Source organism: Dendrobates tinctorius, unplaced genomic scaffold (assembly GCF_039654945.1).
Source record: "Dendrobates tinctorius isolate UK_male_01 unplaced genomic scaffold, ASM3965494v1 ptg000120l, whole genome shotgun sequence".
NCBI classification, from domain to species: domain Eukaryota; kingdom Metazoa; phylum Chordata; class Amphibia; order Anura; family Dendrobatidae; genus Dendrobates; species Dendrobates tinctorius.
In genome coordinates this window covers 24,058,746-24,082,166 of record NW_027361788.1, presented here as the reverse complement: position 1 = coordinate 24,082,166, position 23,421 = coordinate 24,058,746, and the positions used below count along the sequence as shown (strand labels likewise).

General features: G+C 48.6%; 1 protein-coding gene across 3 annotated transcripts in view; it reads left to right on the top strand.

Annotated features, from left to right (window-relative positions):
• BCAP31 (B cell receptor associated protein 31) overlaps positions 1-23,421 on the top strand; it is an 86,702-nt gene that overhangs the window by 39,736 nt on the left and 23,545 nt on the right. For all 3 annotated transcript variants that reach the window (XM_073590925.1, XM_073590924.1, XM_073590922.1), the window contains exons 5-6: positions 4,417-4,552; positions 11,655-11,775. In XM_073590925.1, coding sequence (XP_073447026.1) covers positions 4,417-4,552; positions 11,655-11,775 — 257 coding nt within the window. The remainder of the gene's footprint in view (positions 1-4,416; positions 4,553-11,654; positions 11,776-23,421) is intronic.

Sequence of the window (23,421 nt, the reverse complement as noted above, 5' to 3'; positions counted from 1 at the left end):
ATTGTGCCTGCTGTTTCTGGAGTTCCATGGAGAAATCCGGAAAAATCGAGATCACAGCATTGTCGAACCTGATGGGACTTTTTAGCCGTGCGAAACGCAGGATGGTGTCTCTCTCCTACAATTAAGGATATGTGCCAGGAAGGGTCTGGGTGGGGCTCCCGGTGGAAGGGGTTTTGTAGGAACCCTGTGAGCTCTCTCGACGGCAAATACTGGAGAGAATTCATCTCCCAAAGAGGTTTTGAGCCAGCCCTCCAAAAATTGCTCAGGGTGCCGACCTTCCGAGCGTTCCGGTAGACCGATGATACGGATATTGTTCCGGCGCATTCTGTTCTCCAGATCATCCGCCTTCTGCCTCCAGGCGTTCAGACCCTGCCACCATGGTTAATTTGGCTTCCATAGGCGTAATGGTGTCTTCCACCTGGGACTTTCTTGTCTCCACTTCAGTAATGCGTCCTCTCATGGCTTGCAAATCTTGCCGAAGTCGCACCACCTCAGTGTAAACATCTATTTTTCCTGTCAGGAATGTTCTGGTCAGGAAATGGCCTGCATCAGTTGTTCAGATACCTGTTTAAGAGTCAGTTCTTCTTGCTCACTCTCTTCTTCACCCCCAGGGGAACGGTTTTTGCGCTAAGCTTGTGGAGGATTATTTCTAAGAGACCGTACACTTCCAGACTGGTCTGGTCTGACAAACTTTTAGCTCAGTGTTTCTCAACTCCAGTCCTCAAGACCCACCAACAGGTCATGTTTTCAGGATTTCCTTAGTATTGCACAGGTGATGGAATTAATGCTTGAGCAGGTGTTGAAATCACCTGTGCAATGCTAAGGATATCCTGAAAATTTGCCCTGCTGGTGGGTCTTGAGGACTGGAGTTGAGAAACACTGTTTTAGCTTTTCTGCCGCTGCTGATCCTTTAGACCGATTCATGGTCATTATCAATGTGACGCAGCAGGATTACCAGAGGTGTATATACTCCGAAGAATTTCCCCTCCAGTTATAAAGTACAGCAGGGCTGATGTTAAATAATTATGACCCAGGAGCAGCTCCCACGCAGGGGGGTGTCACACAGATTAATAGGCACAGTATCTGGTGCTGTATTGATGAAGCCTCCTGTGACCAGGGAAGGGGAGAAGCAGGCAGCCCCTGCAATGACAGCAGTGGTAAGGGAAGTAGAAGTCCCCACAGTAGTGGCGCCAACCAGCAAGTGGGTCTATTAGTGAGAAGGAACGAGGGGCCCAATTTTCCTGGGAACTCACCTCATATCCCCTAACTTTTCCGGATATAGGCCACTGCCGGGCAATGCTACAGCGGTGAAGGCTGGACGCCACAGCTCTCACTGATAGAGCGCGCGTCTAAGATGGCCGCTGCCCCATGCAGGTCCCTCCGGCCACCAGCACTCCGGAGTCACTCTGTCCTCCTGCGGGGGTCCCGGTGTCCAGGGGGGGGGGGGGTCCCAAATGTCGCCAAATATGCCACAGTAAGAAGATCTGGTGCAGGATATGCAGGAGCTCCCTCAGCGTGCGTCCTCTCTCCTCGGCTACATAGCCATGCCCCCTTGGTGCCTCCTTGTTGATGCTCAAAAGGTACAACTTCAGTTTTCAATCAGCAAATAAATATGGAGAACAGAAAAAAAAAACTCTATCGAAACTGTCAGTAAGCAGGCTAAGGCTAGTTTCACACTAGCGTTTTGAGGCATAGCGCACGCTTACCATGAAGCTCCGCCCCATGCCACGCCTCCTCCGGTCAGCTCCACCTGTGGGCGCATGACGCTGCATGCGACCTGCGTACCCTATCTTTAGCATTGGGTATGCAGGCCGTGCGCCAGTATGCTTTTGCCGGCGCATGTCCTTCTGACGGTGCGCCGACCTGCGCCAAACGCATTGTGTTGCATTTTGGTGCACCCGGCGTACAGTCAAGATGACGTCCGGGAGAAGTAGTGGAGGAACGACACAACACTTAGTTCTAGGAAAAGATGCTCTTATCATTCTGGATATTAAATAATACAGATGTGCCAGTACTGGTGACAGAGGTCTCTGAAGATGTATGGCCGTCCTGGAGGGGCATTTATTCATTCTCTTATGTTGCCGTTCTGTTACTTTTAGTGGTTGTAGTTGTAAGTCTGGTTTTGAACTTGTCAGTGGTTTAGTGTTGCGTAGTGGGGGCCATGTCTGGGGTCCCTGCTAGGGCACATACGCAGTGAAATGAGATGTTTTCCCCTCACACAGAGCACTTCTTGTTTTTTGGTAACAGATTTTGCTTTATCCGATCTGAGTACATCCAGTCACTCCCTTGGGGAATTTCTATATTTTTTCCTCCTGGCATGCGTAACACCGTTGTGTGTGTGCTGGCGCCATAACATGTTATGTTCTGTAGTTTACTAGTAATGTTCCTGTGCAGGACGGGGATGTTTTTCCCCCTACTACAACCTGGTAAATAAACAGAGGTACATGCCACTCACTCCTCGCCTGCAGGCGTCCTCTATGGGCTCCGTCCACTTTTTTTTTTTTTTTTTTTTTTTGACTTCTTCTCTGTTCTTGGCTGTGATTAGTGTTTTTCAGGAACTCCGTCCAAATCAGCGAAACAATTTTTTTTCTTTTTTTACAAAGTTGTGCGACATGTTTTCTCACTCGCACTGACGCTGAGCGTAGGGCAACACCAGTGCACGCTGGACTGAATGCCCCCTTTCCTTCGGGCGCGCCGGCGCCCCTCATCTATATGAAAAAGCAGCCACAATCCTTATTGGTGTCAGTGGGAACAGCATGCTAATTTTGAAATGGCTGCAGTATTTTTGAAAAACGCTTTGTGAAAACTGCAGCATGTAGCCATTGTGGATTAGAATCTTTTAAATAGGACTATTCTGTGTGGAGACCCATACCAGAAGTCCAACATTCGGTCTCGCATTTCTGCCATGGGTTCCACTGCAAAGTTTTGGTTTTTTTTCCTCCATCATGTGATCATCGCATTAGAATGGGACGTGCTTGCTGTCAGGATGTCCCCTCTGCAAACCCACTGCCCAACATGGAGTGTCTTCTCTCCAATGTCACCCTGGGCAGAATGGCATGCCTGCACTACTCCTTTTTTTTTGTTTGCTGATTTACACAAGTGATTTAGAGCCACCATGTATAGTATGTTGGGTATTGAGGGGTCTTAAGCTATCAGACTGTATGTGAAGAAAAGAGAAATCTATTCCAGTGATGATCCATTACATCCCGCAGCGTTGGAGATGAGAGAACGGAGGACGCCCCCGTCTTGTCGTGTATAGATATTGTATTCGGTCTGTCCTGCATTGTGGAGACCAGATTTTGCTTTACTAGTGCTGGTGCTTGCGCCTGTTTTTTAGTGGTAGGTACAATATAAATAAGAAAATAGCCAGCAGAAGGGACAATTAAGCTCTTTGTCTTGGTTACTTGCTCACCATTATATTGCAAACCCAAAAAAAAAAAAAAAAAAAAATCAGAGCGAAGTGCTCAGTCTTTTCAAGGACTAATAGCCCCGTTAAACATATCGATGTCCCAGCGATCCCACCAACGATCCGACATGGATGAGATCGCTGGGACATCATTAGGCTGATTGCTGGTGAGCTGTCACATAGACAGCCCCTCCAGCGATCAGGACCAGCGATGTGTGCTGGCCAGCGGGAGACCCACGATCAAAAAACTGCCCAGGACGATGGAGCGCAATCGGCGATAGCCCGCAGGGGGGCCGGTCGCTGATGCCTGTAACACACAGCGATCTCTCTGGCGAGATCGCTGTGTGTGACTGGACCCTTATGTAAGTTCAAGTCCTGAGGAGGTGGCAATCCTCAATTAAAGGGTTATTCTGTTATCCTCATAAATGGGTATTGTCGGATAGGGCTTATAAATATGAGCACTTTTTGCAATTTACTTATTAAAACTTTCAACCTTTCTTTTTATTTTGCTTACAGCTTTGATGCCATGGAGACCGACCACCGCTGCTAGTTCTGTAGAACATGTGCCTCCCAGCTCTTTTTCTATTGATCTTGTCAGCACTGTGTTAAAGCTGTAGAGCTCTGTTGCCTTCTAATTCTCGGCCAGCTTTAGTGAAGCACATGTAAGCTATTCATCAGCGGTGGTCGGTCTCATAGGCAACAACTTCTAAACAAGTGTTAATATCTCAAGAACAGCTGCAAATTTTAATAAGCCATGAATTGCAAAAAGTGCATGCATAAACAAACACTATGAACACGTTACCTGTGCATCATTCTCAGTCAACCCTGGACCCCCCCCATTGTCCTCCTGATGGGCTTCCTTGCTATCACAAACTGTGCTGGGCATAAGTGTTTAAACTTCTTAATGTTGGGGCTCCAGTAAGATGTCATTCTGAGCTCGCATCTTTTTTGTAAATGAAAAGATCACAGGTGCATAAGTGCAGTGCTTACTGTAATTTTGCTCCCCACAGTCTGCTGAGGCGTCTGGTCACGCTGATATCCAAACAAGCTACACTCCTTGCATCTAACGAGGCGTTCAAAAAACAAGCCGAGAGTGCAAGTGACGCTGCTAAGAAGTACATGGAGGAGAACGACAAGCTCAAGAAGGTATTACATTGTCCTGTACATGGGGTAGAGGAAAGGATGTTATAGGGGTGCAGCGTCCTGCTTACACCTAGTCCAGCGCTGCTTCACGTCCAATCTGTATCTAAGGCTGACGTTCCTAACGTTGCTTTTTCTTTATAGCACTCTGAGTGTGCCATTGATAGGACCCCCTGTGCAGTTTGCTTTAAGTAAACACAAACTTCCTCAATCACCCTCCCCAGGTCCCGTAGTGAATCTCTGCCGTTGCTCGTGGTGTCTGTTGTCTTCAGCGCTGACGTCACTTTGTTTACAGCACTGTCAATCGGCAAGATGCTTAGTTCACTGTCTGCTGTGCTGTCAAGCTGTAGAGAACAAGAGCTACCCGGAGCAGTAGCAGAGACTCTACGCTTTATTCACCTTCCACATGTTCAGCACCGTTTTGTTTTTAAAACAATTGTAGCCAGGATACGAGTGGTTTCTGAAACTTTTGTAAAACCCCTTTAAAACAGCAAGCTACATTTATATGGTAACATACTTTAGCTTCTTCATGGACGTCCTGGGCATTGGACAATTACCGATAATACATTGATCAGTTATCCTAAACTCTCCCCATACACATTAGAGTAATATTGGCCCAAATTGCAATTTCGGTAAAAACTGCAATTATCAAATATTTTTAGAGGCCTCCCAGCTCTCCCCTCTTAAGGCCATGTGCCCGGTGTGGCAAATTTCTTTATCTCTTCATTGGGGGCCACAGATTACCATGGGTGTATGCTGCTGCTAGGAGGCTGACACTATGCAAAACAAAAAACTTAGCTCCTCCCTGGCAGTATACACCCACCGACGGGCACCAAGTACCTCAGTTTGTGCTTAGTGTCTGTAGGAGGCGGACCGGGATCTCCCAGATCCGCTTTTAACTATTTCTTTTTTGGGCTTTAGTTATGTGTGTATTAATCTTTTCCGTTTATTTTTCAGATTCAGCATCGGGAAACAGGGTGTAAGTTCACCCTGCTTTCCCATGTGAGGCAGCTGAGCGAGCAATGTGGTAGTGCCCACATCGCAACTCTCAGGACCGCAGGCAGGACCTTTTCCCTGTCGCCCTTGGGTGCTATGGGCTGATGACGGTGGCCGGTCCTAGTCGATTCCCCTCCTCACCCCTCTCCCGGGACAGGGTTGAGAGGAAGACGGCGGTCACCAGCGGTGACGTTTCTCCTTCCAGCAAGAAATTGGCGCCGTCTTCTACACTATGGGGACATGGTGCGAGTACAGAGGATTTTTCTCTCCCAGCGGCATGCCCTTTATTCGTGGGTCCCTGCAGTCATCCTCTTCAGGGACATCAGGTAAGCTGTCTGAATGTCCCCTCCAGCCCCACAGTCAAATGGACCTATGCTGACCCATGCAGCGTTCCACAGGCATCTGTAGCAGTTCAGCCCCCGATTTGAATCTCCCATGGCATTTATCAGGACTGGCTCCTATAATAACCAGTTTGAATTTCCCGCCCCTTTTTTCCTTGGGCGCGCGTCTCGCCTTCCATCGCTCATCTCCGGGAGGGGGGGTTCAGCAGTGTTTTTTTTTTTTTTTTTCTGTGGGCAGCAGTTACCTTGTTCTTTCACATGTCTGCGGCCTCGCGGGTGCTGGGTGCGTCGTCCGACACTAGTCTCAGGGGGAGACGCACTTTCACTTTCATTTTGTAAGCTCCTTCCTCCCTCTCTGTGCGCGCTTTATTCGTGCCTTTTTTTTTTTTTTTAAGCCCATCACAGGGCTGGTTTCTCTTCGGCGCCGTCAGTCTCTCCCTTTAGCCGCGCCCCCCCCTCGGTCTTCATCCACTCACGCGGTGCGGCTGTTAAGCTCCGCCCACTGCTAGCGTTTTTCCTGTCATTTCTGGGAGATCACTCTCTCCCTTCACCGGATCTCTTCTTGGGGGACACAAGGTGTTTGCTCCGCATCTGAACCTCGGTAGGCTCGGCACTGCTATAGTTTGACGCTACACTTAGCTCCCCACGGCAGTTCCCTATCAGGTTAGAGCTACTGCCGCATAGACATATGCCCAACCCTGCAAGAGCCCTCTGTTCCAGACCCACCGCTATTCACTACGCCTGTGCGCGCTGTAAAAAGAAGTGGGTATCGGGTCAGTCGTCTCCTTTCTGCCCGTCCTGCAGCCCTTTCACCATGTCTGCCCCCCAGGAGCACTCCGAGTCCTGAAATGAGAGCACGCCACCCCCTGAGTGGGCCGTTGCAATGTCTCAGTCGGTCTCTGATTTGACTAAAGTTTCTCAGTCTCTGGTCCAGGTCTTAGAACGGTTACCTCAGCTATCTACGGCCACCTGTGCGCCGACCGCCCCTCGCGGTGAGTCGCCTGCACCTGACCGCGACCTTCAGACGGACAGGCCGGGTAGAGGTTCTAGGAAGCGGGCGCTGTCTGGCTCTTCTTCCAGCTCGCAAGGTCCTTCCGCTTAACCCAGGCTACGCTCCTCGTCTCCCTCATCAGCATACGACCATAGGTCAGACGACGACTCCCAGTCTGGATTTGACTGAGGCGGACAACATGGCTAGAACACGGGACATGGTGGATAGTCTCATATCGGCTATCTTCCAAACCCTCAAAATAAAGGAGGATAAGGCACCCCCTCAGGAATGCTCTGTTTCTTTTAAGTGAGTGAGGCCTCCCTCTCGTACCTTTCCTAATCACAAGCAGTTCGACACTTCATTAGCCAATCACTGGGAACACCCTGAGAAACGTTTTTTTCAGGCCGCAAGTACTTAGATGTCCTATATCCCTTTGATGCAGATCTAGTCACAAAATGGACCAAAGCGCCTGAGGTAGATCCTCCAGTTTCCCGTCTTTCCTCTAAGACGGTTCTATCCCTCCCGGACGGAGCTTCGCTTAAAGATCCGACAGACAGGCAAATAGAATCTCTGGCTAAGTCAATTTTTGAGGCATCCGGCGCCTCCCTCTGTCCTATTTTCGCTTCCGCTTGGGTGGCGAAGGTCATTTCAGCTTGGCCAAAAATTCTCCGCAAAGGCATCTTAGCGGCAGCACCTCAGGACGAGCTGGCAGATTTGGCAGACCAAATTAATCATGCGGGTAAATACCTTTTGGACGCGGCCGGGTGCGTAGCAAGAGCTAACAGCAACATAGTAGCCATACGCCGCATCCTTTGGCTGAAGTCGTGGAGTGCGGACACCACCTCTAAAAAGTCGCTCACCAACCTGGCTTTTCACGGCTCTAGGCTCTTTGGCGCCAAGCTGGATCAGATAATTTCGGATGCCACTGGCGGTAAAAGTACCTCCCTTCCTCAGTCCCGGCCTACAAGGTTTTTCAACAGAAAGGCCGCTCGGCCGTTTTAAGTCCTTTCGCCCCTTCGCTTCTACAGAAGGTTCATCCCAGCAGGACTGGCCCTCCGCTGCCAGAGACCGGAGGAAGCCATCATATAAACCCGCTCCCCACTGGAGGTCAAGAGGTCAGCCCTCCAGGCCTTCAGGCTCCCGGTCCAGCAGATTTTCCTCTAAGTGACGGGTCACCCCCACCTGGAAATTATTCCAGGGTGGGAGGCAGACTTTCCTCTTTCAAGCACGCGTGGCTGTCTGTTGACGACGCTTGGGTCAGTGAAATCATCACTTCCGGATACAAGATCGAATTTTCTCCCCCCAAACAGTCGCTTCTTTATGTCTCGACACCCCCACCCCCCAAGACAGCGGTCCCAGATTCCAGGGTTCCTTCAGGCCGTCTCCTCCCTTCTTTCCGCCGGGGTTATCGTTCCTGTTCCTTCAAACGAACGGTTTTCAGGGTTCTACTCAAATCTCTTCGTAGTCCCGAAAAAAGACAGCTCTCTTCATCCAATCTTGGACCTCAAGTTGCTCAACCGCCACGTGAGGGTCCTCCACTTCAAGATGGAGTCCCTGCGCTCGATAATGGCCTCAATGGAACCCAGAGAGTTCCTCTGCTCTGTGGACATACAGGATGCCTACCTCCACATCCCTATTTGTCTGCAACATCAGAGATATCTCCGCTTTGCGATTCAGGGAAATCCCTATCAGTTCACGGCCCTTCCCTTCGGCCTGGCCTCCTCTAACCGTGTCTTTACGAAGGTGATGGCAACAGTCATGGCCATCCTTCGATCCAGGGGGATTCTCATCATCCCTTATCTGGACGATCTCCTGATCAAGGGCTCGTCCTGCCAAGACTGTCTTCAAAGTCTTCAGATAACCCTGGATGCTCTCGGCTGCTTCGGATGGATAGTCGACAAAGAGAAGTCCATCCTGCACCCTTCCCAGTGTCTGACCTTTTTGGGCATGGAATTCGACACTGATCTAGCCCGGGTGTTTCTACCGAAAGACAAATTTTCAGCCCTTTGCAGGGGATCCGATCCCTAAAACACTCGAGGACAATTCCCCTTCGGTCCTGCATGAGGGTCCTGGGGAAGATGATAGATTCCATGGAAGCAGTGCCTTTCGCACAATTTCATACTCGCTCTCTCCAGCTATTCCTCCTTTCAGTCTGGGACAAGACTTCGTTTTCTCTGGACCGTCCCATTCTTCTTCCGCTCAGAGTAAGACAATTGCTGACTTGGTGGACACTGCCGGCGTCAGTTCTCCAGGGAAGGTCCTTTCTTCTGCCTCAGTGGCATGTCATCACCACGACTGTTGCCAGTCTCCTAGGATGGGGGGTGGTTTTCCATCGGAAAACGGCCCAAGGGCGCTGGAGTGTCCAGGAGACTCTGCTTCCCATCAACCTTCTGGAAATCGAAGCAATCTTCCTTGCTCTACTTCGTTGGCAGTCTCTCCTTGTAGGCAAACCAGTCCGCATTCAATCAGACAACGCCACGGCTGTGGCGTACATAAACCATCAGGGCGGTACTCACAGCAGGCAGGTAATGTCAGGTGGCAAAGCTACTGCGTTGGGCAGAGTATCACGTTCCGGCGATCTCCGCCGTTCACATTCCAGGGGTGGAAAATTGGGCCGCCGATTTCCTGAGTCGCCAGGGTCTAGCGTCAGGCGAATGGTCACTTCACCACACAGTCTTCAATCAGATATGCCAGCGTTGGGGCATCCCGGACGTCGATCTCATGGCATCTCGGATGAACAACAAGGTCCCTCTCTTTGTAGCCAGGTCCAGGGATCCTCTAGCCGTCAGTTGCAACGCCCTGGTAATTCCGTGGTCCCACTTCCAACTGCCTTACCTGTTTCCTCCCCTTGCCCTGATCCCAAGGGTGGTCAAGAAGATAGAAGGCATCCCAGTAATTCTGGTGGCTCCAGACTGGCCAAGATTACCTTCGTACGCGGAGTTGGTGAACATGCTCGCGGACGTCCCCTGGAGGCTCCCAGACCGCCCAGATCTTCTCTCGCAAAGCCCCCTTTACCACCAGAATTCTCAGTCTGAGTTTAACGGCATGGCCGTTGAGGCCGCGGTTCTGAGAGAATCGGGGTTTTCCAGCCGGGTCATTCAGACCATGATCAGAGCTAGGAAGCCAGCCTCCTCCCGCATTTACCATAGGTACTGGAAGGCTTTTTTTCCGTTGGTGCAATGATAACAATGTTTTTCCATTGTCGTTCTCCATTCCATCCATACTTGGCTTCTTCCAGTCCGGTTTGGATGCGGGCCTGTCCCTCAGTACCCTCAAAGGCCAGGTATCTGCTCTGGTGATCCTCTTCCAGAAGGATCTGGCATCCTTACCGCAGGTGAAGACGTTTCTCCAAGGAGTCGCCCATGTGGCTCCTCATCATTCTCCGATAGATCCGTGGGATCTCAACCTCGTTCTTGGCGCTCTCCAGGAGGCGCCGTTCGAACCTATCCAGGACATTCCTCTGTCCCTTCTCTCATGGAAGGTGGCTTTCCTAATTGCCATTACATCCATCAGGAGAGTTTCTGAGCTGGCGGCTTTATCCTGTCGTTCCCCGTACCTAATCCACCACCAGGATAAGGTCATGCTCAGGCCAGTTCCCGCCTTCCTTCCAAAAGTGGTATCCCCGTTTCACACTAACGAGGATATCGTCCTTCCCTCGTTTTGTCCTGCGCCTGCTCATCCTCTGGAATGGTCGCTCCACAAACTGGATGTAGTGAGAGCCTTGCGTGTCTACCTTGCCAGGACCGCTTTTCGCCAATCTGATTCCCTGCTTGTCATCTCTGAAGGTCGCCGGAAAGGGCTTCCGGGATCCAAATCCACTGTCGCTCGCTGGATTCGTTCTACCATTCTGGAAGCCTACCGACTTCAGGAAAAACGGCCCCCTCCGGGAGTGAGAGCCCACTCCACCCGGGCTTTAGGGGCTTCTTGGGCTGTGCGACACCAGGCTTCGGCCTTACAACTTTGCAGGGCCGCGACCTGGTCATCTTTGCACACCTTTGCGAGGTTCTACAGGGTTCATACCCAGCCCTCGTCTGATGCAACGTTTTTGGTAGGAAGGTTCTGCAGGAGGCGGTAGCACATCGACCGACCTAAGCCCTTCCTTCCTTCCTTCGTTCCTTTATTGCTGTTCCCACCCTCGGGACTGGCTTTGGAACATCCCATGGTAATCTGTGTCCCCCAATGAAGCGATAAAGAAAGAGGGATTTTGGGTTCTTACCGTAAAATCTTTCTTGGAGCCTTCATTGGGGGACACAGCACCCTCCCTGTTGTACCGTGTTGGGTTTTTGAGTTCCTTGTTGGGTTGGTACATATGTTCAGAGTTTTTTGGTTGCTTCTCCTACTGCTTTCTCACCAACTGAGGTACTTGGTGCCTGTTGGTGGGTGTATACTGCCAGGGAGGAGCTAAGTTTTTTGTTTTGCATAGTGTCAGCCTCCTAGTAGGAGCAGCAGCATACACCCATGGTAATCTGTGTCCCCCAATGAAGGCTCCAAGAAAGATTTTACGGTAAGAACCCAAAATCACTTTTTTTCATGAGACACAGTATAAAAGATAGCTCTACCATACAGTCTCACCAGGTTTTGTCCTGATGAAGAGGTCCTGCGTGACCTCGAAAAGCGTTTGACTTTTAAACCTGTCTAAATAAATGTTTTAATTTTACCGATATTTGGATATCAGCAGCGCATGAGTGATATCTCCGTCTTCTCTCAATTTTCATCTGAGCACTTGGGGCCAGTTCTCTGGTGTTCCCAATAATATTTTCACCTCTGAATCTTTCTCCAGCAACTGAAAGCCTCTGGGGTTGAGGTGGCCGATGTCCCCGAAAGTAACGCCGAGGAGGAGAACAAGAAGCTGAAGACTGAAGTGAAGAAATTCAAAGAGGAGCTGGAGTCAACCAAGAAGTGTAAGTAGTGTCCCAGCCCTGCTGAGCAGCAATGTATCATCTATTAATTCCTAGTTAGTGATGATCCAATAGTGAACTACCGTATTTTTCCGACCATAAGACGCCCTTTTTCCCAAAAAATTTTTTGGGGAAAGTTGGGGGTGCGTCTTATGGTCATAATATACTAACCTCCCTGGTGCGGGTGATGCGGTGCTGTGGTGGCTGTGCTCCTGTGCAGGGGTAGCGGCTCTCTGTGCTCCGTGGTGGGCTCCGCTGGCATTTCCTCGAAGCCCGGAGGCCCCTGCACATCCATTGCTGGCTGCCGCCTTGTTGTGGTGGCCTCCGGGAACATGGCCGCCGGTCCAGGGACGGCGCATGCGCAAGTTCAGATATTGTCCCGAGATCTCGTTGCCGAGATTTGAATCTCGTCTCCTGAGATCTGAACCTGCGCATGCGCCGTCCCTGAACTGGCGTCCATGTTCCCGGAGGCCACCGCAACATGGCGGCAGCCAGCAACGGATGTGCGGGGGCCTCCGGGCTTTGAGGAAATGCCGGCGGAGCCGCCACCCTCACCCCACAGAGCCCAGCTGCCCCGGCCTGGCTGCCCCGAATGACCCCTGTGACCACTCCTGCGTCTGAATTGCCCCCAAAAAACGCATGCGCACGCAATGCATTTTTTTTTTTTTTTTTTTTTTTTTTTTTTTTTTTTTTTACAGCAAAACACCCATTAAAGTCTATGGGTGCGCATTGTAATGTGCACGTATGCGCAAAAAACGCATGCGTTTTTTTGTTTTTTAAAACAAAAACCTGCAAAAAAAAGCACACAAACGCATGATGCGTTTTTTTTCATGCGTTTGTGTGCGCAAAAAACGCACAGCAAAAAAAACGCAAGTGTGAAAGTAGCCTAATGTCCTTGTATTCGTAACGAATCCAAAGCAAGTCAATGGGAAAGTAGAATATTTTTCTGCTGAACCCAACAAACAGGTCTGGGGACATGGGGGGAAAAAAGCGGAAATGGATGGGAAAGTGCTGAAACTAAACAGTAACAGCATAGAGAAATGCCTGCATGTCTTTCTGGCTCTCATATGGAATCTAGGTATAATGTTGTGAGACTATTGCGCCGGTTTTACGGATTTTTAAAGACCTACCAAATCATTTGCATTTTTCATTTAAAAAAAAAAAAAGAAAAGAAACATTTTTCCTTCTTAATTACATGTATATAACACAAAATAAAAAAACAAAACTGTGCTTCTCCTTTAGCGCCCTTTTTTTTTTTTTTTTTTTTTTTTTTTTCTTTTTAGCAGGGAGCGTTTTTGCTTTATTTTCTCCTTTAACATTTGTAAGGGCTCTCAGTCCTACATTTTGGAGGTCCCTCCCTCATACCAAATGGTTAGCAAGATAGTGGAATACATATTCCCCATCGCTTTACAGTGCCATTTCAAACATGCCAATTTAAATTTAGGGCTTTGACCGCCACCACCATCACCTTGTCCTCCGCCATGTCATTATGTGGCCCTTGCTGACACTTTGCAGAGTGCCAGCAGGTGCCGTGAAACCGGAGTTTCGTAATGGCCCTCCGGTGGTCCTGTATTATACACTTGGGAGAGCTCTCACTCCTACATCTGGGAGGTCCCTGCCCATTTGAATTTTGGGCTTTGCCCGCCGCCACCACCATGTCCACCGCCATGTCATTATGCAACCCTCGCTTCACAATTTCAGAGGGCCAGCATGTGCCGTGAAACCTGAGTTTTGTGAGCGCCATAGTTCCTTTTTGCCACCCGATCCCAATGGAGCCACTGTCATAGCGAGTGAAGCTGCTGTAAAGTGAATATAATACAGGACAGAGACTGGCCAATACCCCACCACCAATTATTATTATTTTTTTTTTTTGTAAGGACCCAAGTTTAAAAAATCCAAGGGAAGCTTGTTTAATAAAGAGACAAGTCTTATTTAGGAGCCTGGAAAAGTCAGCAATGGTCTTTGTCCTGCATCGGACAATGTAAATTGCTAACGAATGTATTCCCGATATAGCAAACAATTCGTGAACAGACATATGCTGACAAGGGACAACTGAACGCTGAACTGGGACAACGAACTGGACATGGTTGCTGACTGTTGTCTGTGCAACAGCAGGTTGTGGGCAGGAGGCCTCAGAGCCTCCTTTGTCGACAGCAGAGTGGGAATGACGTAACACAGGGGAAGGGCGAGTGGTTTCAACGACTGACACAGATTTTGTACCCAGGTGTTCTGCCCACCTACTGGGGTGCTGCGTATATGAGCAATAAATGATGTATGCTAACAGAGGTTTTAAGTCAAAATTCTCTTTATAAAGGGTTGTGTGGGTAAGATTTTTGAACTAGCAACATGTATATAGAGCCTGTTTGATTACTCATTATTATTTTTTGTAAGGCTGAAACCTGAAGAATTGTGTGGAACATGTTATTGCATTCATGTACCAAAATGTCTAAGTGCAGACCCAAAAATCAACATCAGTTTTCTAGATACACGCTTAAAGAGACGGTGAGAAGGGCCAAACAATACAAACAAAAATGAGTAGAAATTTGACCTTTGCACGATCTCTATATATTCTCAATGTACAAAGGTTTCCAAAAATTAACCCAAGAGGGTCTGTATCATACATGCTGAAAGATACTGTGATGGGGTCATCACAATGCACTTTGCAGTAATTACAAGAGGTATATAAAGTCATAATTTTCTATTGGGTTAATAGCGTATCTTTATCAGTTGCGCGACTGGCGCAGAGCCTGCGGAGATACGCAAACGTGACTATTTACCTCTAAATTTTCGTGAGTATGATGTTGCGATGTATAAGAAAAAATATTAAAAAAAGGCTGTGCTGCAAATAAGGTAACTGGATCTTGTTCTAGCTTCCTGTCAACATGTGGTCAGCATGGTACACTACCGACAAAGCCAGACAAGTTGGAGGATGTTGTGGGTTGGATGACAAGCAGCACCATGAAATCGTCCACATGGCCCAGTCTCAGTACTCAAGAGGCTGGGACTCTGAATCCTCAACCTGGTCCTCCATCCTCCGACCATCAAGAGTACCAGGAGACATATAACCCCAACGCTGGCCACTCTGAGGAACTGTTTACGTTCCATTGTAATTTGTCAGGCCTCTCAATTTGCACCATTAAAGAGGGTCATGACGAGGTGGAGTGCAGTGATGCCCAAACATTTGAGCACCCATTGCCAGGAGAAAGCTACGTTGGGAAAAGTCAAGTCATTAGAGTTGAGCGACTTTTGGTTTTTTAGGGTCGAGTTTCGTTTCGTGAAACCCAACTTTTCCAAAAGTCGGGTAGAGCAAGATCGGCCGATTACACTGGTCAACAGCATTTTTGGTGCCAAAGATATTTCATCGAATTTAGGGTATTTTTGGGGTGCTGATTCTGAATATGTCATCAGTTTTGCCAGATTGGCTCAAGTTTTTGAGATTTTTGGTATCTTATTTATAGCACTTGTTGGTAAATGCGACGCATCATCTCATTAATTTCTTTGGATTAGTACTTGAACTGAGCAGTTCTCAATATAGTTTTGTGTTAATTAGTGTTCTAAAAGTTTGTTCATAGCTTGATTTTTGCACTAACTTTATGTTGTTGTCTGTTTTCCAGTGAAAAGCATGAACTCATCATGAAGAAGTTGTCTTAACGATCCAGACTCATTCTGTTACATTTGTGGTGAATATACACTGCCAAAACATAGAAGAAACATAACACACTTCGTAAAAAAAGTGTATTTTGCCTATTTTGGGGTTATGCTTGGGGACCAAGACAAGTTTTGGGCACCACACATAGTGTGCAAAGCATGTATCGAATTATTACGAAAATGGAGCAAAGGACAAAGAAAAAGCTTCAAATTTGGTGTTCCAATGGTGTGGAGAGAGCCAAAAAATCATCATGATGACTGTTATTTCTGTGCAGTGCAAGTGCAAGGATTCAATAAGCATAAGAAACGAAAATGGGAGTAACATGGAATCTGCAAGAAGGCCTGTCCCTCATTGTGAAGATGTGCCTGTACCTGTGTTTACCATAAATAACAGTCATCATGATGATTTTTTGGCTCTCTCCACACCATTGGAACACCAAATTTGAAGCTTTTTCTTTGTCCTTTGCTCCATTTTCGTAATAATTCGATACATGCTTTGCACACTATGTGTGGTGCCCAAAACTTGTCTTGGTCCCCAAGCATAACCCCAAAATAGGCAAAATACACTTTTTTTACGAAGTGTGTTATGTTTCTTCTATGTTTTGGCAGTGTATATTCACCACAAATGTAACAGAATGAGTCTGGATCGTTAAGACAACTTCTTCATGATGAGTTCATGCTTTTCACTGGAAAACAGACAACAACATAAAGTTAGTGCAAAAATCAAGCTATGAACAAACTTTTAGAACACTAATTAACACAAAACTATATTGAGAACTGCTCAGTTCAAGTACTAATCCAAAGAAATTAATGAGATGATGCGTCGCATTTACCAACAAGTGCTATAAATAAGATACCAAAAATCTCAAAAACTTGAGCCAATCTGGCAAAACTGATGACATATTCAGAATCAGCACCCCAAAAATACCCCAAATTCATTAAAATATTTTGGACACCAGAAAAAAAATTTTTTTTCGTTGACCTGTGTTATAGGGAAAAGTCGTGGTCGTCACGAAACCCAATGTAAGTCAATGGGGAATAAAAGTCGGCAGTGAGAGGAGGACAGGAAACACACCTACAGTGCCCATTTGAATGCCAAAAGCATCAATTCTTCTTACTTAAGCTTGTCAACCTTAATTAACTTCATAATACAAGTTACGCACTGAAAAATGGGGGTTATTTGGCTACAAACTGTGGGGGGGTAGGGCTGGCTTCAGGTTTTCATGTGCTCTGGGCGAAAGAGCGCCCCTTTTAACACATACCACAACTCATCATGCTCCGAGACGGCAGAGAAATAGCGGTATAGTACAATGAAAAATACATCACTTTTTACATCTATTTCTCCATTCTTCCTCTTTGTCACCGTGTAAGATGGAACTGTATATGGGAAGGGTAACCTGCGTTTCATCAGGGTCAGATTCAGGCCGTGTAGCGTGCGAGGGGAATGTAGTGGTCTGGGTCAATGTACCAGCAGATTCATCGAGCAGTGGCTGGGCATCAGTGCACTTGTGTCGCCCCCAGGAGTACGGTCGCCACAGTGGCATTACCTTCCTCCTAGGGAGTGTGATGTCATACTTGGGAGCAACGAAGGATCTCTAGCAGGTTAACTGATTGGGCGGCGTTATTCCCACGAGTCATGACCCTCCAAACAGCGTTCATGAAGGCAAAGTGTTTGTTTTACGTGGGCAGTATGGTTGCAAAGCTGAACCTTAAAGGAATGTCCAGAAGGGCACCACCAGGAGTGGAGCCTACGGTTAAATTCGACTCCACCTGGGAAACCTCAACCATGCCAGCTACAGAACAGATGCACACATTGCAAGCTTAATTCCGTTAACGAACGAGACTCCGTCATGCCCCGCAGTCCGAGTCCGGCTTACTAGAGGGACACGTGAGGCTCTGGCACATGAGATTGGCCAATAACTGGTGTGTCATGCCCTTACATGTCCGTGGCTGCATGTGTGCTACACTGAAAAGGCCAGCGTTTGTTGCTTACAGGTGCAGATAACCCGCTGAACAACATTAGTGATGGGGATCACTGATTACAATTATTACCCGCGAACGATGATTTCCCAGTAAGTGCAGGTCAACCGCAGTTCTGGAATTAGGCCTAACCGTCATTCCTGAAAAAATGAAAAACTTACGTGTGCAAACCACAGGTGCTGTAGCTTGCTTAACAGCTCGCCAGCCGTTCTCACGCCCAGTATGGATTACACGTGATTGCACAAAGGTGAGAAAGGGTACCGTATCCCCGGATAACATGTATGGATAGCGTACACATTCAAAATATATGTCTATACATCAGGAGGCAAGCTCAGACGGTGTTAGGCCCAGTATGGCTTGCACGTGATTGCACAAAGGTGAGAAAGGGTACCGTATCCCCGGATAACATGTATGGATAGCGTACACATTCAAAATGTGTCTATACATCAGGAGGCAGGCTCAGACGGTGTCAGGCACAGTATGGATTTGACGGCCCAGACTACACAGCGGAGGAGCAGGGAGAGGTAAAGATTGCAAATGCTGGGGCCCCGCCCAAGCAAGGGGGGCCCACTCGTGGGCGTCGGTGCTGGCACTGGGCCCCTCATAGTACGGCGGTGTGCCTGACGGCGGGTGTGCACCACCACCGTCAGGGACACTTGATTGCACTATGAGGGACCCTGTGCCAGTGCCCGCACCCAAGAGTCGGCCTACCCACCTGTCCAGGGCAATGGCACTCGCACGGTGTCGTGCGCTAGATGGTGACCCCGGCCATGGGGGGGGGGGGGGGGGGCAGCACAGTTAGGGAGTTTTAGAAAGTGGCATATGTTGATGTTGGACATTCAGCTGATGCAAAAGGCGAAATAGGTCAAGTCCCAGGAAGAGGTGGACCAAAGCAAGCCATTTTTCTGTCACCCTATGTGTCATCAGGGGAAGGTGGGATAAAATCCTTGGAAACCCATGCATGGTTCATTTTAATGAAGGTTAGATCATCCACATTTTGGGTTGACGGACGGGTCCTTTTTTCTGTCAGGATTGATCCAGCTGCACTGAAGACTCTTTCCGATAGCACACTTGCAGCTGGGCAAGCGAGCTCCTGTAAGGCATATTGTGCCAATTCAGGCCAGGTGTCCAGTTTAGCGGCCCAATAGTCAAAGGGGAATGACCTGTGTGGGAGAACATCGATATGGGAGGAAAAGTAGTTTGTAACCATAGTTGACAACTGCTGTCTCTTGTCACTTTCCATCGATGCAGTATTACCAGTTGCGTGAGCGGTACTTGAAAAAATCAGTCCACAACATTGTCATGAAACCCCTGTCTCCAACGCCACTTCTGCTGTGTACACCATGAACACCTCTGCCAAGCTGCCCCCGGCCCGTACGGCTCGTGTGAGAACCATCACCGCTGCTGTGTGCTGGGAATGCCTCAAGCAACCGATTTACCAGAGTTGCTTGTTTATTAGCCAATATTAGGTCAAGGTTCTCCTGTGGCATGATGTTTTGTAATTTGCCTTTATAGCGTGGATCCAGGATGCTGGCCAACCAGTAGTCATCGTTCATCATTTTGGCAATGCGGGGGTCCCTTTTTAGGATCTGCAAGGCATAATCTGACATGTGGGCCAATGTTCCCGGTGTCAATGATGCACTGCGAGTGCTGGTTGGAGGAGCACTTTCTGGCAAATCCACATCCCTCCAGTCACGCACAAACCCTGTACCAGACCTTGCCACGCCAACATTTTCACTTGCCCCACGAGATGCATCATCCCCATCATCCTCCTCCTCCTCCTCCTCTTCTTCCTCCACCTCGTCCAGGAGAGGTCCCTGAGCAGACAATGGCTGAATGTCATCAAGGATTCCCTCCTCCTCTTCCTCCTCATCAACATTGGCTGCAGACGCCTGCTCCTTAAGGTGCGTCAAAGTTTGCATGAGCAGACGCATAAGTGGGATGCTCATGCTTAGGATGGCGTCGTCTGCGCTTACCAGCCGTGTGCATTCCTCAAAACACTGAAGGACTTTACAGAGGTCTTTCAGCTTCGACCACTGCACACCTGTCAACTCCATGTCTGCTCTCAAAGTGCCTGGCCGTGTATTCTCCCACAAATGCATTATGGCCTGCCTCTGCTCGCACAGCCGCTCCATCATGTGCAGGGTGGAGTTCCACCTTGTTGCAATGTCGATAATGAGGCGGTGGTTGGGAAGGTGGAGCAATCGCTGCAGCTTCTGCCTACGAACGGAGTGTACAGGCGACCGGCGGATGTGCGCGCACAGTCTTCGCACCTTCTGGAGCAGGGCTGTTAACTCCGGATAATTTTTGAGGAAGCACTGCACCACCACGTTCAAGGTGTGAGCCAAGCAAGGTATGTGGCTGAGTTTTGAAAGGGCTATGGCTGCCACAAAATTACGGCCGTTATCACTAACTACCTTGCCTGCCTCAAGATGTACACTGCCCAGCCATGACTCAGTTTGTCACTTCAAGTACTCGGCCAGCACCTCGGCGGTGTGTCTGTCGCCCAAACACATCATCTGCAACACAGCCTGCTGACTCTTTCCACTAGCTGCTCGATAGGGGGACACCTCGTGTGCAACAGCGGCAGCTGCAGATGGAGTGCTCGTACGACTGCGCTCTGTGGACGAGCTTTCGCTTCTGGAGGAGGAGGGTCGAACGCCTACAGCCAACTGTTTCCTATACCGTGGGCTAGGCAGCACTGTCCCACCACCGCTGTCCCCTGTGGACCCTGCATCCACCACATTAACCCAGTGCGCAGTGATGGACGCGTAACGGCCCTGGCCATGCCGACTGGACCATGCATCAGTTGTGAGGTGCACCTTTCCACTCACTGACTGCTTGAGTGCATGGACAATGCGGTCTTTTACATGATGGTGGAGGGCTGGGATGGCTTTGCGAGAGAAGTGGCGACTGGGTAGGTCATAGCAGGGTACTGCATAGGCCATGAGTTCGCGGAAAGCTGCGCTTTCCACCAACCGATAGGGCATCATCTCAAACGAGATTAGTTTGGCAATGTGGGCGTTCAAACCCAGTGTACACGGATGAGAGACTGAGTACTTTCTTGACCTACTCATAGTGTCTGGGAGGGTGAGCTGGACTTGAGCTGCATATGGTGGAAGTAGCGGTGGACAGGGCGGACTGAGAGAGGGTTGATGATGGTGATGGAGTTGGTGTTCTTTCTGATGGCCTATATTCAGTATTTCGTTGATATAACAGTGGGATTCCCTGACTGCTGTGGCCTTGCAACGACACCTCAACATTTGCTGCTGTGCTAACCGGTGGGCTTACAGTGGGGGAAACAATGTAGCGTTGCTGACTACCTTCTTTGTGATCAGTTGCACATGTGGCATTTGAGGTTTGGTGTTGTGTCCACGCTTGCAAGTGCATGGTGGTTAAATGTCTAAGCATGCAACTGGTATTCAAATTTTTCAGATTTTTCTCTCGGCTAAAGGTCTTTGCGCACTTCTTACAGATAACCTTGGCCTGATCATGAGGATTTTGTTCAAAAAAGTGCCACACTGCACTCTTCCTACTTTGGCAGACATTTTGCGGCCTAGCACGCTGTGATCTTTTGACCCTCTGGACAAGCTGTCCAGCAACTCTTTTGATTTTTGGAACCTGTCTTTGGAGTGCTCCGGGCCTGCCAGATAATAGCTGTTGCGATGTCGATGTCTGCTGTGGATGCTCCTCATCTGAGCTATTGGAAGCAGAACCCTCTTCCCCCAATGGATGCCAATCTGGGTCAACAATTGGGTCATCCATCACCTCCTCTTCAATGTCATGTGCACCTTCCTCTGTGTCACCGTGTATGGTGGTATAGTGTGCGGGAAGGGGCACCGGAGTCTCATCAGGGTCAGAATCTGCCTCTGTACACTGCGAGGACAATGTAGTTCTCTGAGTGAATGTACCAGCAGAATCATCTATCAGCGGCTGTGCATCAGTGCACTCCATGTCAGATTCATCTTGGCCTGGGTAATTCACCATTTCACTTGATAATCCAGGCATGGTATGTGAAAACGGCTCCATGGAGTAATCAGTAGTATGGCCTGCGTCATCCTTCAATCTTGGTTGGGGTGAAGGACACAAGGAAAGGTGTGGTTCATGAACATGAGCCTCCAATGACGACTCAGTGCTTTTACTTTTTACAACTGAAGAAGAGGAGGCGATAGAGCTGGAGGCTGAGTCAGCAATGTAAGACAAAACTTTTTCCTGATGCTCTGGCTTTAAAAGCTGTTTGCCAACTCCTATAAAACTAAGCCTTCGAAGCCTTATGGAGCCAGACGATGACGCAGGCTCAACACCTGCATTCGGTCCTATTTTGCTCTTGCCACTACCATCAGATCCACCACCAACACCATCATTACCAGCTGCCAACCCCCGCCCAATTCCACGGCCTCTTCCACCAGCCTTCCTCATTTTTTGTAGAAATGTAGACAAAATCCAACAAACTATATAGTAATGTAAAACAAGGTACAAGGTGTCTATAGGACAGGGGAGATTTTGAATTTCTGCACACACTTGTGGACACTGGACACTTATGCATTGTGTGAGGCCCACTGAATATCAGAGCGCTATGTCACAGGCAGAAATTGGCTAGTGTATCACAAACTACAAGGTGTATGTAGAATTGGGCAGAATAGGAATCTCCCTAGAGTGTAGGTCTGTAAGAACGGAACAAGTCCTCCACTTATCCTTCCACAGTGACACACAGCTTCACTGTGGCCGTGATAACAGCCGTTACACGGTACTGAGAGGAGCGTGCACGTACACGGCTGTCCGGTGTACGTGAAATTGTCAAGCTCCGTGTTTTTTAAGTATACGGACTGACACGCTGTCTCTCTATAGTTTTGAATGTGAGCAAACAGCAAATATATTTAACTGTTTGAAAGCTAGACAAAACTAGTAGGTGCAGGTCTGTAAGAACGGAACATGTCCTCGACTTATTCTCAGAGTGACACACAGATGGCTTCACTGTGGCTGTGATAACAGCCGTTACACGGTACTGTGTGAGGAGCGTACACCGCTGTATGGTGTGAAAAAATGCACGCTCAGTACCTCAGCAGGACAAAAAAAAAAAATTGGGATTGCTTTTAAAAAAGCAATTTGCAGAGCAGTGGGTAAACAGCAATGCAGCTGTCAGGAAGCCTTAGAAGGCAGCCTAACAACCAACACCACTGATCCACCACAATATAGCCTCCCCTTGCACAAATCGCAACTCAGCAGGAGGATCAAATTGATGAATTGGAAGACGGCATGGTTGATGATGAGGCCACTGATCCAACGTGGCATGCCTAGCGAGCACAGCAGTGCAGAGAGGGATAGATCCGTAGCAAGAAAATAGTCAAGAAGAAATAATGGTTGGACCAAAGAGAACTGTCAACTGTCCCACAAAGCCCACCGCTCAACTAGATAACAGGCCAAGGGGTACGTTGTTCCGATGTATGGCAGTTTTTTCTTTAAGTCCTTCAGACAAAACTGTAATTTTCAGCATCTTCCAAACCAAGCTAAGAGGCAAGAACACTGCCAACCTGAGCACCACCAGCATGCAAAAGCACATGGCAGCCAAACACTTCAGTAGGTGGGTGGAACACCTGGGTAGGAATTCTTTATCTGATGGTGAAACCACTGCCACTTCCCCTGTGTTACGACCTTCCCAATCTGCTGTCTATGAAGCAGGCGCTGATGCCTCCTGCCCACAACCTGCAGTTGCACAGACACAACAGTCAGCAACCACGTCCAGTTCGTTGTCCCAGCGCAACGTTCACTTGTCCCTGGCCCAGAGGTTTAACAGAAAGCAGGTATATCCACCCACAGGCCCAAATGCTAAACGCCCACATTGCCAGATTGGTAGCCCTGGAAATGTTGCCGTTTCGACTTGTGGGAACTGTCTTTCCGTGACACCTTGGCTGTGGCAGCCCCACGGTACTCGATTCCCATCCGACCCCTTTTTTTTTTTTTTTTTTTTTTTTTTTTTTTTTTTTTTTTTTTTCCTGGTGTGCCGTCAAAGAGTTACATAAA